The sequence below is a fragment of the Saccopteryx leptura genome, chromosome 3 (assembly GCF_036850995.1).
Source record: "Saccopteryx leptura isolate mSacLep1 chromosome 3, mSacLep1_pri_phased_curated, whole genome shotgun sequence".
NCBI classification, from domain to species: domain Eukaryota; kingdom Metazoa; phylum Chordata; class Mammalia; order Chiroptera; family Emballonuridae; genus Saccopteryx; species Saccopteryx leptura.
The window spans coordinates 164280271-164297326 of record NC_089505.1 but is presented as its reverse complement, the minus strand read 5'-3'; the positions used below and the strand labels follow the sequence as shown (position 1 = coordinate 164297326).

At 36.5% G+C, this 17056-nt stretch overlaps 1 protein-coding gene across 1 annotated transcript in view; it reads right to left on the bottom strand.

Annotated features, from left to right (window-relative positions):
- PKN2 (protein kinase N2) overlaps positions 1 to 17056 on the bottom strand; it is a 158142-nt gene that overhangs the window by 9827 nt on the left and 131259 nt on the right. The window contains exons 9-18 of the mRNA XM_066376729.1: positions 14631 to 14774; positions 14259 to 14334; positions 13530 to 13704; positions 12443 to 12569; positions 11840 to 11970; positions 11681 to 11756; positions 11511 to 11602; positions 5171 to 5347; positions 3206 to 3268; positions 1477 to 1553 (exon numbers count right to left, since the gene is read on the bottom strand). Of these exons, the coding sequence (XP_066232826.1) occupies positions 1477 to 1553; positions 3206 to 3268; positions 5171 to 5347; positions 11511 to 11602; positions 11681 to 11756; positions 11840 to 11970; positions 12443 to 12569; positions 13530 to 13704; positions 14259 to 14334; positions 14631 to 14774 (1138 nt within the window). The remainder of the gene's footprint in view (positions 1 to 1476; positions 1554 to 3205; positions 3269 to 5170; positions 5348 to 11510; positions 11603 to 11680; positions 11757 to 11839; positions 11971 to 12442; positions 12570 to 13529; positions 13705 to 14258; positions 14335 to 14630; positions 14775 to 17056) is intronic.

Sequence of the window (17056 nt, the reverse complement as noted above, 5' to 3'; positions counted from 1 at the left end):
GATGACTTAAAAGTTGGAATAGGAGTCATCTCAGGTAATTTATGTGAAAAGGTAACATCTGACTGAGTCTTAAGGACGAGCAGACATTGGTCAGCAAATGGAATTGGGATGGGTGACAGTGGTAGAGATAGACTGTAAGCCAGGGGTCCCCAAACTTTTTACACAGGGGGCCAGTTCACTGTCCCTCAGACCATTGGAGGGCCGGACTACAAAAAAAACTATGAACAAATCCCTATGCACACTGCACATATCTTATTTTAAAGTAAAAAAACAAAACGGGAAGAAATACAATATTTAAAATAACAAACAAGTAAATTTAAATCAACAAACTGACCAGTATTTCAATGGGAACTATGCTCCTCCACTGACCACCTATGAAAGAGGTGCCCCTTCCAGAAGTGCAGCGGGGGCCGGATAAATGGCCTCAGGGGGCCGCATGTGGCCCGCGGGCCATAGTTTGGGGACCCCTGCTGTAAGCAGTTCATTGTTTCTGAAGCAGAAAATGGTAGGCAGACAGTAGCACAAGATCTGGCTGGAGAGGTTGGCAAGTGGATTGGGAAGGGCGCTATTTATCACATCTAGCCATGGAAAGATTTGTGGCAGGAGTGTGCCATAGTTAGGTTTGTATTTATGTGCACTCCTTTAGTATTTTGGCAATTACATGGCTGACTGGTTTGAGGGAGAAAAAGACTAGAGACAGGAAAGGTTAAAAGATTGTTAAAGTAGTCCTGCAAAACATAATGATGGTTGGCAGTATTAGAGGGGAAATAAAATTGTAAGATATATTAAGAAGGTAGTTAGCAGCACAATTTGATGATTAACTGGATGTGGAAAATAGAGAAGAGGACAGAGAACAGGATAACTTCAGATTTTTAAACTGGGAGACTGAGAGGACTGTGGCACTATCAACAATCTATCCCAGGAAAATAAACTATTTTTGTTTGTACAGCATTTGACATACTTACTGGATCAGCAAGAGCTGTCTAGTAGACAGTTGAATTATAAGTTAGGAAGGGAAAGACCAGATTTGGGAATCATTAACATACAGTTGCTACATCACTCTTAAACAGGGAGGAATATATTTATTTTAGAACTGAAGAAACACTCAAGATAAGGTTAAAAGTAACTTCTCCAAAGATACAGAGCCAATAAGTGGCAGAGTTAGGATTCAAACCCAAGAGGTGGATAAGTCCACGCTCTGCACACTTTCTCATGGTGCTTAACAAATGTTTTATAGAATAGTGATGAAACTATTAATCATACAAAGAGAATCTTTCTTTTATACTATAATTTTTGAAACCTAACTTTATTCATTAGCCACAGAATTCTTAATAATGTTATAGTTAGGTTATATGAATAATCTGTTTCAATAAAGAATTAAAAACACATTATATTTTTCATAGACAAACTTGAAAACTACCAAAGTATAAAAGAATAGTAATCTATTAAAACAGGAACTTTAAAATGTCCAATTACCTTCTTTGCAAAGACCAAAATCAGCAATTTTCACAAAGCCCTCTGTATCTAGCAATAAGTTATCCAATTTCAAATCTCTGTTCAGGATAAAAAAAATGTAAATGAAAAAAATATCAATAAAATCAGTAGATAATGTAGTAAAAAAATCATTTCACTAGGAGCCATCTTTTCTTTTTACAAAAAACAAGTTTTCCAGGTTAATATTTGAGATTTGAACATTATATTACAAATACTCATTTTTCTTCCTTTTGGAAAGTTTATTATTCTACACAACATATTTTCTGAATAATTTTCCTATTATATAGAAAAAGAAGAATGTATTTAATAAATGTTTTATTTAAATTACATTTTAAAGCATAAAAGTAGTTCAAGTATCTCTAACTCAGATTTTATTACTTTGTCATTTGTGATAATCTGACTTGTTTGAAGTTTGCCTATAATCCATCCATAAAAAGAAATGTCTAGCAGTATAAATAAGGTATCAGGGGGCAGGTTTAACCTTCTAAGAGAATGACTCAAAATAAAGAGAAAGCTATCCATACTAACTGATTCCAAATTAAGTAGAAAATATTTCTTACCTTGAAAATACTATTGGAAGTTTAAATTGATGTTTATAGTCTCCTAATTCTGACTGGCCTTTCCATAATTTGGAATCTGGTCTAGCACAGTAATTTTCAAGTGGTATGTCACAAGAATTTTTTAAATACCTGACTATTTAGATAGGAGCACTGACTTCCTTAATCTTAGATTATCAAATAAAAAAAATGACAACAACCAATACAACAATAGCCTGGTGTGAATAAAAAATAAACCTATGTTTTTTTGCTAGATCGATAAAAACATCTGTTTTTTTGGGGGTGAGCGCAGAATTTTTCAGAGAGAGGAAGGGAGACAGAAACATTGATCTGCTCCTTTATGCGCCCTGACCAGAGATCAAACATACAATCTCTTTGTTTTGGAATGACGCCCCAACCAACTGAGAACTGAGCTACTCAGCAAGGTGGTGTGTGCAGAATTTCAGTAATAGTTTATGTGTGCTATGAGATGAAAAGGCTTGAAAATTGCTGGTGTAGAGCAGTGGTTTTCAACCACTGGTCCACGGACCACTGCCAGTCCACTAGAAATTTCATGCTGGTACACAAAAGAGTTAACCACCCTGATGTTCTATGAAGATTATAGACCCAGTGATCTTAGTCAAAGTTTGCTTGCGCTCAGGGTGATTTCTGCCTTACTGTTCGTCAAACTAATTCTATTTTCATTGGCTTCCAAGTGTAAGGAGATTGAAAACCACTGGTTAGATGACAGCAAGACTTACTGAAGGTAGTAGGGTGATATTTTACACTTTGGCAGAAGCTACTTATCATGGAAAAATTTTTAGCAGTACTAGTTTACTATTTACCAGGATGAATACTGTTGGTGAACTGTGTTATCAGAGGCCAATTTATTATTATTTTTTCTCCAGAGGCCAATTTATACTTTGATTGTATTTACATAATACATAACTGTATTTATTGTAATTACGTAATAGGAAGAGGTTCAGGAAAAAGAAGTTCATCATATAATTATTATGTTCACCATGTCTTTCAATATTGGAATAAACTTTTTGAGAGGTCACTTGTCATATGAAAGAGAAAATTAAGAAGTTGATTAAAAACAAAATATTCTTAATTATCTTTAATTCTATTTAACACCGAAGTAAGCCATTAGAAAGTATCAAAACTTTACTTACCTATACACAATTTTGTGTTCATGTAAATACTGCAACCCAAGAACTACACATGCAGCATAAAATCTGTTTGAAGAAATTAAAAAACATTTAATAAATTCCACTTCTCTTGAATCTAGTTTATAATTTTATGCTTCAAAGCAGAATTACATAGTTAATGAATTTCACAAACATTTTTGTCTTTACTGTTTTCCAGGTAAGAGTAAGAAATGTGCTAATTATTAGGGATAAAATTTAAAAACAAAATACAATCTCTACAATGGAAGCCATTAACTTTGCCTGATGGCTTCTTCTGTAGTCCTTAAGACACTTGATTTGGTTCTGTAGGAGAAATTACAATATGCTGTAAGGGCAGAAGAACAATGTGGGGAGAACTTTTATAGGAAATATATGGCTTTCCCTTAAGAGGGAAAGAAATAGAGATGTAAGAGGCATAACATGTTTGAAACCAACTGCTGTAGCTGAAGTTAAGCATGAGGAAGAAGCAATGGGAGACAAGGCCAGAAAGGTAGTATGGGTCAAGTTGTGAAGAACCTTGAATGTCATTTTATGGATAATGAGATTATTTTTTTCTTAGTGGTAGAGAATCAAACTATTTCAATCAGAGCAGGATTATCAGATTTAAGTTAGATTTTTCTGACAGTAGTATGAAGGTTAGAATAGAAGTAGGTAGACTTCCACAGGAAAAAAGAACAGATAAGGCTATTATGATAGTACATATGGAAGACCATGAGAACCTACACTGTTAGTGTCAACAAAGAATAAGAGATGGATTGAAGAGAAATTTTAAAACTAGCATGATGAAAATCAAATAAAGTGAAATGTTACACAAATGTCAGTTGTCAGAATATAAACAAGTGATGAAAATTCAAGAATAAACACAGTAAAGGTTTACTATTGGTTTGGGATATGTTTTGGAGGTAAAATTAATCAAACTTGCTAATAATTTAGCTGTTGCATATGAGGGAAAAAGATCAAGAATGACTCCCTGTGCAACTGGCCGATGGTACTGCTGTTTAATAAGGTGGAGAAGACTAGAAGAAGTAGCAGGCCGGGGCGGTGTGTGCAGGTGTATGAGTGTGTGTGTGGGTGTGGGCGGTGAAGTTGGGAAAATGGGAAAAATTAGGAGTTCAGTTTGAGAAGTTAAATGAGAAGTAATATTAGACATACAAAGGGAGAAATCAAGTTGGCCAGTGAATGCTATTAGACTTGGAAGTTTAGGGAAGAGTCAGAGCTGGAAATACAACTTTGGTGAACATGAGCATGTCAAGCACTTTCCTAGGTTCAAATCCTAACTCCACCGCTTGAGAGCTATGAATTGGGATAACAATGGGGGGAAAAATATACTACTGTATACATATACATTTAATCTCAAGTGTTTGCTATTATTTATTTTATATGCATTTGTATAAGTAAAACCTTCAAATAATATCAAACAACTACAAAAAGGATTTAAATTGATGTATGTTCTACATCTTTCATTGGAAGCAATATAAATATCAATTTGTTTATACTTTTAAAGATATTGTAAACGTATATAAATACTTAATATATCTTAAATTTACCCTTTAAATTGCAAATACAAATATTTTATACAATTATATAACATAGACTCTTCCACACTTTATCTTTCTATTTAACAATGTACTTTGAATATAGTTGGTATTTAAAGCCATGGTCTTAGATGGCATTTCCTAGGGAGAAAATGTAATAGAAAAAAAGAAGAAATTTTACTAAAATGAACCTAAATTTTGTATCTAAATTATCAAGTATGATTTAGGGTAATCCATAAAATTTTCAATATGGACAGCAGATACATTTATATGTGGCAAAAGGTAAGTAAGGAGTCTAATAGTCTTTGCAGAGATCGATTTTCCATTTAGGAAAGAAAATATTAGGAGAGCTATTTTCCTCCTCAGAAAAAAATCAGTCATGAAAAACTCAGAGAAATGTCTAAAGCATACTCACACGGCTCTTGGTTCAGAAAACACATCAGTGTGAATGTGCATCATTAGGTCCCCACCAGCAGCATATTCCATTACAAAGCAAACATGCTCTTTGGTTTGGAAGCATGCAAAAAGGTTCACCAAAAATGGATGCCTTACACTATTCACAGTTTCAAAAATTCTTTTCTCACACATCAGGCTATAAGAGAAAACATTTAAAAATTAATAGTTTCCTTTTTTTCTCTTAAGTTCTTGTTGGAAACATTTAAAAAAATTAAACAACTCAAAAATAAGCAAAGTTCTTAATTACAACTTTAAAACCATAAAATGTGTCATTTTGCTACAAACATTTTCAAAAATGTGGTTTAGTTAACATATATAACGAATTGAAATATATTAATGCAAACTAAAATATGTGACTAGCATGACAAACATCATAGAGTTTCTACTGATAATAATAGAGCAGCACACATATAGCTAGTGGTTCTAGTTTGTATAAAAGGTTTCATTAAGATAAATTCTGAAAATTTATGAGGAATTAATCACAGATTTTAGCAACCTAAAGTCTAATTTTAAAAATATAAAGTTTGTGAGAAAGGTAATTTTTTAAATATATTTTTTTTTACAATTTTATGAGCCCTGCATATAATGTTTTTAAAAATTTTTTTTAAATTTTAATTTATTCATTTTAGAGAGGAGAGGAGAGAGAGAGAGAGAGTAAGAGAGAGAGAGAGAAAGGTGGAGGAGAAGGAAGTATCAACTCCCATATGTGCCTTGACCAGACAAGCCCAGGGTTTTGAACCCATGACCTAATTCCAGGTTGATGCTTTATTTTTTTTTTACTATTATTTTTTTTTGCGATGCTTTATTTACTGTGCCATCACAAGTCAGGTAATTTAAAGGACAGTATTTTTTTTTTTAACTTTGCCTTCAATTTTTTTTTTTTAATTATTTTTATTTATTCATTTTAGAGAAGAGAGACAGAGAGAGAGAAGGGGGAGAGGAGCAGGAAACGTCAACTCCTATATGTGCCTTGACCAGGCAAGCCCAGGGTTTTGAACTGGTGACCTCAGTGTTCCAGGTCAACACTTATCCACTGTGCCACCACAAGTCAGGCTAAGGACAGTATTTTTAATTCATAAGCTACAGTATTCAAATATTTTATAATATAATACATGAAGTAAAGGTGTGCTGCATACAGTTTTTATTTAGAAGGCTGACAGGAAAATAAAGAGACTACATGGAAAATTCTATAACATGCTTCAAGAAGCTTCTTGAGAGAGGTATAATTTCTCTGTAAAGTTCATACCAATCACAGGTTTTTCCTGTAAAAACTTTTATAAGTTGCTAGAAAGAACAATGTTTAAAATTACTCATACTAGAATATTAATTTTGCCTAAACAGCAAAAATACCACTCTTCCATCTGAAAATCAACTTGATTTAACACTTAAAAAGTAAAAGAGGCCCTGGCCGGTTGGCTCAGTGGTAGAGCGTCGGCCTGGCGTGCAGGAGTCCTGGATTCGATTCCTGGCCAGGGCACACAGGAGAAGCACCCATCTGCTTCTCCACCCCTCCCCCTCTCCTTCCTCTCTGTCTCTCTTCCCCTCCCACAGCCGGGGCTCCATTAGAGCAAGGTTGGCCCGGGCGCTGAGGATGGCTCTGTGGCTTCTGCCTCAGGCGCTAGAATGGCTCTGGTTGCAGCAGAGCGATGCCCCAGATGGGCAGAGCATTGCCCCCTGGTGGGCATGCCAGGTGGATCCCAGTCGGGTGCATGAGGGAATCTGTCTGACTGCCTTCCTGTTTACAACTTCAGAAAAATACAAAAAAAAGGAAAAGAAAATCAGGTCAAATATTCAAATACAACTTGGAATTAACTTATCTTAAGTACTTAAAAAAATACCAACATGTGTATTTTATTTTTAAAATTAAATAACTGCTTAAATTTTGTTAGTGATTTCAAAATGCCAAACTAAAGTCCTATGTTAGATGGAAGTAGAACAATCTCCTTTTCTTTTGTTTTTTAAGAAAGAGTTAATTTTAAAAAGGTAAATTTAAAGATAATTTTATTTGGGTATCCAGATTATGTTGCTATGAGTTCAAAAAATTTAAAAGAATTTTGAAAATATTTAAGAGTATCCCCATTTGTAGAAGTAGTATAAAGATTTCAATGCTGTGTTAATATAGTTGTGTCCTGGATTATGAACTAAAACAGCTGTTCAGTTTACATACTGATAGTAAATGTAGCTATTATGATAGTAAGTGTAGTTTTTAAACTCCATTTAATATGGTCAGATTTAGATGAACTTTTACCCACTGATTTCACACAATCTCTTCAATATTTTATACATATTCAGAAACAGAAAGCTCAACTGTAACTGTTTTTAAAGCTTCAGACTTATGTCTACCTATATTTGGCAAGTTTTCTAAATGTTACTACAAATTAAGTAATTATTAGAAATAATTCACAGAAAATTAAAAAGAAAGTTAACAGTTTTGATTTCCATCACCATTTCAATTTATTGGAAGATAATCAGATTTGCAAGATCTACATGACGGAGTCTAAAACAACTAACTGATAACCTGAGTCAATCTAAACTTTGGGTAATGGAGATAAAATATTCAGCTGGAATAAAACAAACTGATGTTTTAGGCTCAAATAGAAGACAAATATGTTCTCTTTTTAAAATTTTTTTAAAATTTTTTACAGAGACAGGGAATGAGACAGAGAGAGGGATAGACAGGGACAGACAGACAGGAACGGAGAGATGAGAAGCATCAATTATCAGTTTTTCATTGCGACACCTTAGTTGTTCATTGATTGCTTTCTCATATGTGCCTTGACCACGGGCCTTCAGCAGACCGAGTAACCCCTTGCTGGAGCCAGCGACCTTGGGTTCAAGCTGGTGGGTTTTTTTTCATTTTTCCAAAGCTGGAAACGGGGAGGCAGTCAGGCAGACTCCCGCATGCGCCCGACCGACCCGGATCCATCCGGCATGCCCACCAGGGGGCGATGCTTTGCCCCTCTGGGGCGTCGCTCTGTTGCGTCCAGAGCCATTATAGCACCTGAGGCAGAGGCCACAGAGCCATCCCCAGCGCCCGGGCCATCTTTGCTCCAATGCAGCCTCGCTGCGGGAGGGGAAGAGAGAGACAGAGAGGAAGGAGAGGGGGAGGGGTGGAGAAGCAAATGGGAGCCTCTCCTGTGTGCCCTGGCCGGGAATCAAACCCGGGACTCCTGTATGCCAGGCTGATGCTCTACCGCTGAGCCAACCGGCCAGGGCCTGGTGGGCTTTTTTTGCTCAATCCAGATGAGCCTGCGCTCAAACTGGCGACCTCGGGGTCTCGAACCTGGGTCCTCAGCATCCCAGTCCGATGCTCCATCCACTGCGCCACCGCCTGGTCAGGCCAAATACGTTCTCTTATTAGACTATGAAACATTTAAATGGTATAAAAGATAAAGAATCACTGATAAGATTGCCTCTTAAAATGGTTTCAGTGCTGTTCTTAGGAATTATTTGATGAGAACTGGATAGACATCTTAGACTATTCAATAAAGGAGAAAGGAACCCTTTATACCCAAATAGTTTCAATAAGCAAAAATCCAAACTCCTTTATAAGGTCTTATCTAAATCCATCAGTACACGATGATGTTCCCTTTTTATGAGCAAATATTATCTATATAATTTATTTTAAACTCAAATATATGTAGCCTCTTTTATTTACGTAACTAGTATATTTAAGTCTCATCACCCTGATTGACTAATTCCATCCTAACATTTTTTTGTGCACTTACTTGAGAGTTCGGTAATTAGACATGCCAGAAAACTGTATATAATCTGGTTAGGCCTGCTTCTGTTGCAGAACTGCAACCCTATTCTGTTGTCTCGAAAGAGGAACCAGTCAGAAAAGGAAGTGAGGAGGCATTACAATAACATAAATTTAGTATTCTTACTCTGGAGTGGGGGAAGATGGGATTCAAGAGTGAATGTTGTACTAATAGTAGGTAGAGAATGTAAACTTTCTATATTAACTAAATTATTTTGGGGTTATTCCATAAAATGTGTTCATTTAAAAAGAAGTTACTTAGGAATTCTCTATAAAAAGGACAGTTTTCTAAGTAAAATAATAAAATCCAGGTAAAGAAAGATAATGTAGAAAGTGAATATAAAGAATTCTGCTTAGCCTGAGCAGGTGGTGGCGCAGTGGATAGAGCACTGGACTGGGATGCCAAGGACCCAGATTCGAGACCCTGAGGTTGCCAGCTTGAGAGCGGGTTCATCTGGTTTGAGCAAAAGCTCACCAGCGTGGACCCAAGGTCTCTGGCTCAAGCAAGGGGTTACTCGGTCTGCTGAAGTCCCACGGTCAAGGCACATATGAGAAAACAATCAATGAACAACTAAGGTGTCGCAATGCACAACGAAAAACTAATGATTGATGCTTCTCATCTCTTCATTCCTGTCTGTCTGTCCCTATCTATCCCTCTCTCTGACTTTCTCCCTGTCTCTGTAAAAAAATAAAAATAAAAGAATTCTGCTTAATAGCCTGGGATCTGGCTCAAGACCCATCCTCTGAGCTGGACATTCTTCTTTAATAGCAATATTAATATTACTTTGTCTAAATTTAATTAGAAAGTGTTACCCTACAGAGACCTGGCTCAAAGTACATAGTTAACAATGTAGCAGCAAGCTGTATAAACCTATGCAAACTACCAGAATTAGCAGAGGTAATACCAGTTTCCTATTATTTTAGGAAACAAATGAATCTACCATTTACAGCTCTGAAACAAAGCAAACATTCTTTCAGAAAAGAAAAATATTTGCCTCCATTATTATTGTAAATATAAACAGACTGACAGTACAGTTAAAGGTTTGCTTTAACTGACTATGTAACAAAATATAGTTTGAAGCATATAATATGGTGCTCAGAATAGTTTATAAATACTCAGCAAAATCTTTTAGATATCAAGAAAGTTTATTTGTATATAAAGGAAACCCTTATCTTTTAGAATCTATTCTAATTCTGAGAACTTCCCATATGATAGGAAAAAAGAAAACAAAACAATTTGGTGTATCTATATGGCACTTAATATAATACAGTAGGCCAAGTATTACAGAAAAATACATTTTTAAAATATGTGGATAGCCCTGGCCGGTTGGCTCAGTGGTAGAGCGTCGGCCTGGCGTGCAGAAGTCCCAGGTTCGATTCCCGTCCAGGGCACACAGGAGAAGCGCCCATCTGCTTCTCCACCCCTCCCCCTTTCCTTCCTCTCTGTCTCTCTCTTCCCCTCCCGCAGCCGAGGCTCCACTGGAGCAAAGATGGCCCGGGCGCTGGGGATGGCTCCTTGGCCTCTGCCAAAGGCGCTGGAGTGGCTCTGGTCGCAACAGAGTGACGCCCCGGAGGGGCAGAGCATCGCCCCCTGGTGGGCGTGCCGGGTGGATCCCGGTCGGGCGCATGCGGAAGTCTGTCTGACTGTCTCTCCTCGTTTCCAGCTTCAGGGGGGAAAAAAAAATGTGGATAATCGAGGCACAAATTCAATGAATAGCCCTGGGGTCAAATCATTAAATAAGAAACAATCTCACTCACAGTCACAGACTCTTCATTATATTAGGCTATCTCCCATTAATATCAATTGATGCTTTCTAGTGGTTCAAGAAAAACACTACTTCTAAGTATCAAATGAGTCTCTTTTATAACAAGTATGTTATTTGTTACACAATTTTTCCATATTTAATCACCTTTATTAAGATAGTCTTTTAAAAGTATATTCTCTAACCTAATTATAATATTATCACCAAAGTTATTGCATTTTAAAAATTATATATATACATCTATACATAGCGATTTACAGTTATTAAACCCAGAAAGGTAAGATGCTATGGTCAAAATATTATATAAAAAATAAAACAGAGGGATAAGACAGATACAGGTGCATTTTAAAAAGTAGAACATATTTATATTAACCATTCAGTTAACTGCAGATTATCTGTAAATGACATTTTATGACTTCTGTAAAATGAAATGGGAAACAGCCTTGCCCAACCACAGAGGAATAACAGTTCCTATTCCATATAAACTTTTAACATCTCCAAGCATAATAAAATTTACAGGAATAGTTTAAACATTTCATCATCTTTCCTTGGTATCCCTAACCAGTAAATTGTCATAAGAAGGGAAAAGAGAAGTTGGCTAGAAAACAATTATTGAATTAATGTCTACCTTATGTCAAGTATAGAAACATTAACTTATTTAGCTTCTTCACACATAACAAAAATAGAAAGTTTTGCTGTTTCAACATATACATCAATTTTCATGACATTAAGTCACAACTTCAGAAAAATACACAATTTTATTTAAAAAAACTAACCTGTCTACTTCGTCTCGAGCTACAATGTCTCCTTTCTTTAAGGCTTTTATAGCAAACATCTCATTTGTGTGTTTATATTCAGCCAAAAGCACCTGAAATGAGATTAAAATAATTACTTCCAATTTGAGTTATTACTTCTGTAGGTATTCCAAAAAAATTTAAGAGCTTACCTTTCCAAAATGTCCTCTACCCAAGACAGCACAACATCTGAAATCTTGTAGATTAAACTGAAACATCTGTTGAGATCTGAAAATAGCAATGTCAATTAAAAATAAGGCACAAGTATGGGACCAAACATGTATCAGCAAAGCTGTGTATATATTCTTTACCTTCTATCTTCAAGTTCCCGAATACCACTATATTCTAGGCCTGATTGGGGAGTATCAGGTTCATATTCAGATTGAACTTTTGGAAGTATACTATTTCTGTCATTTTCAATATCAAAAACAGTTTCAGAGTCCTGTAAAATATTAAATACTCATTAAATCATAAGAATCATTCAAGCAAACAACTTATTTGGTAAAGATAAAGTTAAGGCAAAAATGTCAAAAGTCAATATAAATATTATTGAGAAAAGTAAAATATAGAGATTTATTATTCACTCAAAGGTTAATTCTATATTGCACTTATGTAAAATATGTGAGAAACTAACACATTATTGTCATCTTCAGTGCATATTCAAAAATCATGTTAACCAAGCAGATGAAACTTTTTTAGGCAATATGTCATCTAAGACCAACCATGCTCTTAATGTTCCTTCTAGCATAAGCAGCCATTGTATTTCTACTGGTCCATGAGCATCCAGAGGTTTTTACATTTCACGTATAAGAAGGCAAAAATCCAGACAAGTTTTAAATAATTGGAATGTACACCACATTATCTAAGATGGTAATTTACATGGTGAAAATACACAGTTTAATACACAGTCTTGCCTGTCCTGGTGCATCCAAATCTCTTAATTCAGCAGATTCATTTATTTCTCCAAGGGAAGAATCACATGGTGGGGCCGGAGGAGGTTCAGGTTCAAGATCAAAGTCCAATTTGGTTACTGCAGAATCACTTATGGAAGATAAAGTAATTCACCAAAATAGTTATTAAAAAACTATAGTTTAAATATGTAGCTTTAAAATTAAACCAAGCAATTTTAATTGTTAAAGTAAGCATAACACTATTTTTTTTTTTTGTATTTTTCTGAAGTTGGAAACGGGGAGGCAGTCAGACAGACTCCCACATGCACCCGACCAGGATCCACCGGGCACGCCCACCAGGGGGCGATGCTCTTGCCCATTTGGGGCGTTGCTCTGTTGCAACCAGAGTCATTGTAGCGCCTGAGGCAGAGGCCACAGAGCCATCCTCAGCGCCCGGGCCAACTTTGCTCCAATGGAGCCTTGGCTGCGGGAGGGGGAAGAGAGAAACAGAGAGGAAGGAGAGGGGGAGGAGTGGAAAAGTAGATGGGTGCTTCTCCTGTGTGCCCTGGCCAAGAATCGAATCCGGGACTCCTGCACGCCAGGCCGACGCTCTACCACTGAGCAAACTGGCCAGGGCCAGCATAACACTATTTTTAAAGTACTAGCTGGAAAAAAAAAAGAGACTTTCAAGAGGCCCACTGTAATCAACAGATACAAATGTTACAAAACATTATAAATGATACTTAAAAATCTTAGACACATGCTTGACTAGGCAGTGGCACAGTGGACAGGACATTGACCTGGGTGGGATGCTGAGGAACCAGGTTTGAAACCCTGAGGTTGCTGGTTTGAGCGTGGGATCATAATCATGACCCCATGGCTTCAGTCTAAAGGTCGCTGACTTGAAGCCCAAGGTCGCTTGCTTGAACAAGGGGTCACTGGTTCAGCTTAGCACCCTGGTCAAGGTACGTATGAGAAAGTAATCAGTGAACTACTAAAATGATGCAATGACAAGCTCATGCTTCTCATCTGTCTCCCTTCCTGTCTGTCTGTTCCTTCCTGTCCCCCTCTCTCTTTCTCTTTAAAAGAAAAAAGAATCTTAGACACATACCTAGCTGGAGGTGCTAGTTCAGGGATGCGGACATCAACCACTGGCATTGCAGCAGGCACGGGTGCTTGAGGACTGAAGGTGCCAGAGTGATTTACTGTAGGAATGGCTCTTCTCACTAGCCTTCCCCAAGTGGCAATATTAATATTCATTTGAGGAGCTCTGAGAAATGTTTTGCCTGTGGATATTGTGAATAAAAGAAAATAGAACATGTAATTTTTTTATATATTACCAAAAACTAGAATTAAAAAATTTATATTCATTGGTTTATAATTTATGAACAACAAAATTGTCACTTAAAAAATAGTTAACCATTTGTTTTAAAGGCCAGTGCAGAATAGCAAAAATAGTCTAAAAATAAATGGGTAGAAACTTTTTAAAAGATCTAGTAATATGTGGTTCCAGTTTTAAAAAAGAACTGTTAGCATTACTAACTGTAATACTTAAGAATAGCTCAATATGATGGTTTTACTTCAAATAATGTGGGGAAGTAGTGAGTGAATAAGGTATAGATGAACAAAATGAGCCATGAGGTGACTATTGTTGAAGCTGAGTGATGGTACATTGCACTAGTCTCTCTATGTATACATATGTTTGAAATGTTCCTTAATAAAAATTTAGAAATAAATGAATAAACAAATAACAACAAAAAAAGAGATGGGTAACACTTTAAAATAGTATGTAGATTTTCTTTAAGAAAACTCCAAAAGTATTTAATTTCTCAGTAATTACCTTGTTGTTTTGAAAAAATTTTTTTTTGTCGTTGGAGTTTTGGTCTTCTTTCAATAACTGGATTAAAAAAGGTAACCTGCAGTGAATCAAATTCAAGTTGTTATGAATAAAATAGCACTAGATTTATGGTTCATGAAATTAACTACATTTCTAAGTTTTGAAAACTTAAGAGAATCTTAGATATAATGCAGTCCAACCCCACCTGAGAAAACAAACCTAGAAAGGATAAATTATCTGTTTTTCAGTGGCAGAGTTGAGCCAAATTTCAAGTTGTCTATTGTTCAGCCTAATACTCTTTCCACATCTGCATCATGCTGCTTATGTATATAATTTCAATTGTACCTATGCACATTTAATAAAATACATTATTACCTCTGCAAATAAAGTACCCTGTGGTTCCAAATAGAGACACATGCCATGCCGTTGGTTGTCTAAAAAATCTTCTAACCTCAGAAATTTTACAGCACACAGAGATCGCCAATCACGCCAATAAACTGAAATTTCCAGTTCACGTGACTAGGATAATTAAAAAAAATAAAATAAAGAAAACAGAGAAGACATCATTGGACACACATTTGAATAAAATATCACAAAAAGTATAAAATACAAATACAATAAACATATACAATTGCTCTATTTTAAAGACTGCTTTTCTCTAAAATGAATAAATAAAATAAAAGACTGCTTTTCAATTTTTCTCTTATAATATTACTTTAACAAATGTACATTTTAATTCAAAAGAAGAAATTTACACTCTGACAGTATTCAGCTAAGACATTCCTTTTATATAAAGAACACACAAGTAGGAACAGAAACCCTTTCCCATCATACACCTTCAATCTTTCATATTTTCCTCCTCCAATTGGCATCACTTGCTGTGCTATTGCTAAGAGACCTCAGTGCTTGCTTCAAAGAACCATTTCAAACCTTCTTATGTCCCTGTCTCAATGTTGAGTCAGGGAGAGGTTGTAAACAGTATTTACATATTTTGTATTTTCAGCATGTCACACACTGCACTAAGCACGTTAAGAATATTAGGCCCCTAATCTTCAGAAGAATGCCATGGAGTAACAGGACTAGTAATAACAGGGGCTTGTTGTAGGTAGGGAGAAGAAGGAAAACTCAGACTAAGCTTTATATAAAAAGATGTTCATTTATTACATCAAAAAAAAGAAAAAGAAAAAAAGAAAAGCAAATAAGCAAGAACTGGAAGGTCCAAAAAACAGAGGTAAGTTAAGTCCATTGTACCATATCCAAGTAGGAAATACTCTGTAGTCATTAAAAATAAAGTTTACGCCCTGGCAGGTTGGCTCAGCGGTAGAGCGTCGGCCTAGCGTGCGGAGGACCTGGGTTCGATTCCCGGCCAGGGCACACAGGAGAAGCGCCCATTTGCTTCTCCACCCCTCCGCCGCGCTTTCCTCTCTGTCTCTCTCTTCCCCTCCTGCAGCCAAGGCTCCATTGGAGCAAAGATGGCCCGGGCGCTGGTGATGGCTCTGTGGCCTCTGCCTCAGGCGCTAGAATGGCTCTGGTCGCAACATGGCGACGCCCAGGATGGGCAGAGCATCGCCCCCTGGTGGGCAGAGCGTCGCCCCATGGTGGGCGTGCCGGGTGGATCCCGGTCGGGCGCATGCGGGAGTCTGTCTGACTGTCTCTCCCTGTTTCCAGCTTCAGAAAAATGAAAATAAATAAATAAATAAATAAATAAATAAATAAAGTTTACATGGAAAAATGCATTTAAGGTTTTAACAATCAATTATTAAGTGCATTCGAAGAACAAAGTTTATAAGTTGGGGGGGGGTCAACCCATAAACTAACCTCTACATATGTTATATCAACATACATTTTAATTATAAAGCACCAGACTCCTTATTACTTTGTTTTTCAGGGTTTTTTAGACTATCCATAAAAAGAGATAAATGTTTTTCCCTTTAGGCTCAACAAAGTAATAAATTACTTCTTCCTTATAACAACTTCAAATTTATGAACTTCGGCATCTTATGTAATTTTTTAGTATACATAAAAAAATCTTTTGACTTTAAATACAACTAGCTGATGCAAATGAACACAGAAAACACTTATAAAAAAGAGAACATGAAAAAATTGTTTCAAGAAAATGTTTCAGAGGGTCTCACAGCCAAAGAGGAAAAGGACTAGAAGAAGATACTATGGCAGGCAGTAAATATGTAAACCCAAGGCCTCCTAGCTCATTTCTTGTTTCTGATACATACTACTATGGGAGAGAATATTTGTCATGAAAGGGGAAGTAGGGTTTTAATTATTGTAAGAGCAGTGAATGGCATATAAAAACAGTGGGTGTGAATGCTATAATATTCTATTAAAGTTAAAAGTTTAAGTATTTGGGCCTGACCGGGCAGTGGCGGAGTGGCGCAGTGGATAGAGCGTCGGACTGGGATGCGGAAGACCCAGGTTCGAGACCCCAAGGTCGCCAGCTTGAGCGAGGGGTTACTCGGTCTGCTGAAGGCCCGGGGTCAAGGCATGCATGAGAAAGCAATCAATGAACAAATAAGGTGTTGCAATGCGCAATGAAAAACTAATGATTGATGCTTCTCATCTCTCCATTCCTGTCTGTCTGTCCCTCTCTCTGACTCTCTCTCTGTCTTTGTAAAAAAATTAAATAAATAAATAAATAAATAAATAAAAGTTTAAGTAGTTGGGAAGTTATTTTTGGAAATAAACAACATGAATAATTAAGCCAGGGACTGGTAATCCAGACCACACTGTCGTAGACTAGAGGAGAGATCTCCTTTCTCCTACCGTCTTCCACTGTATCAGGGAGG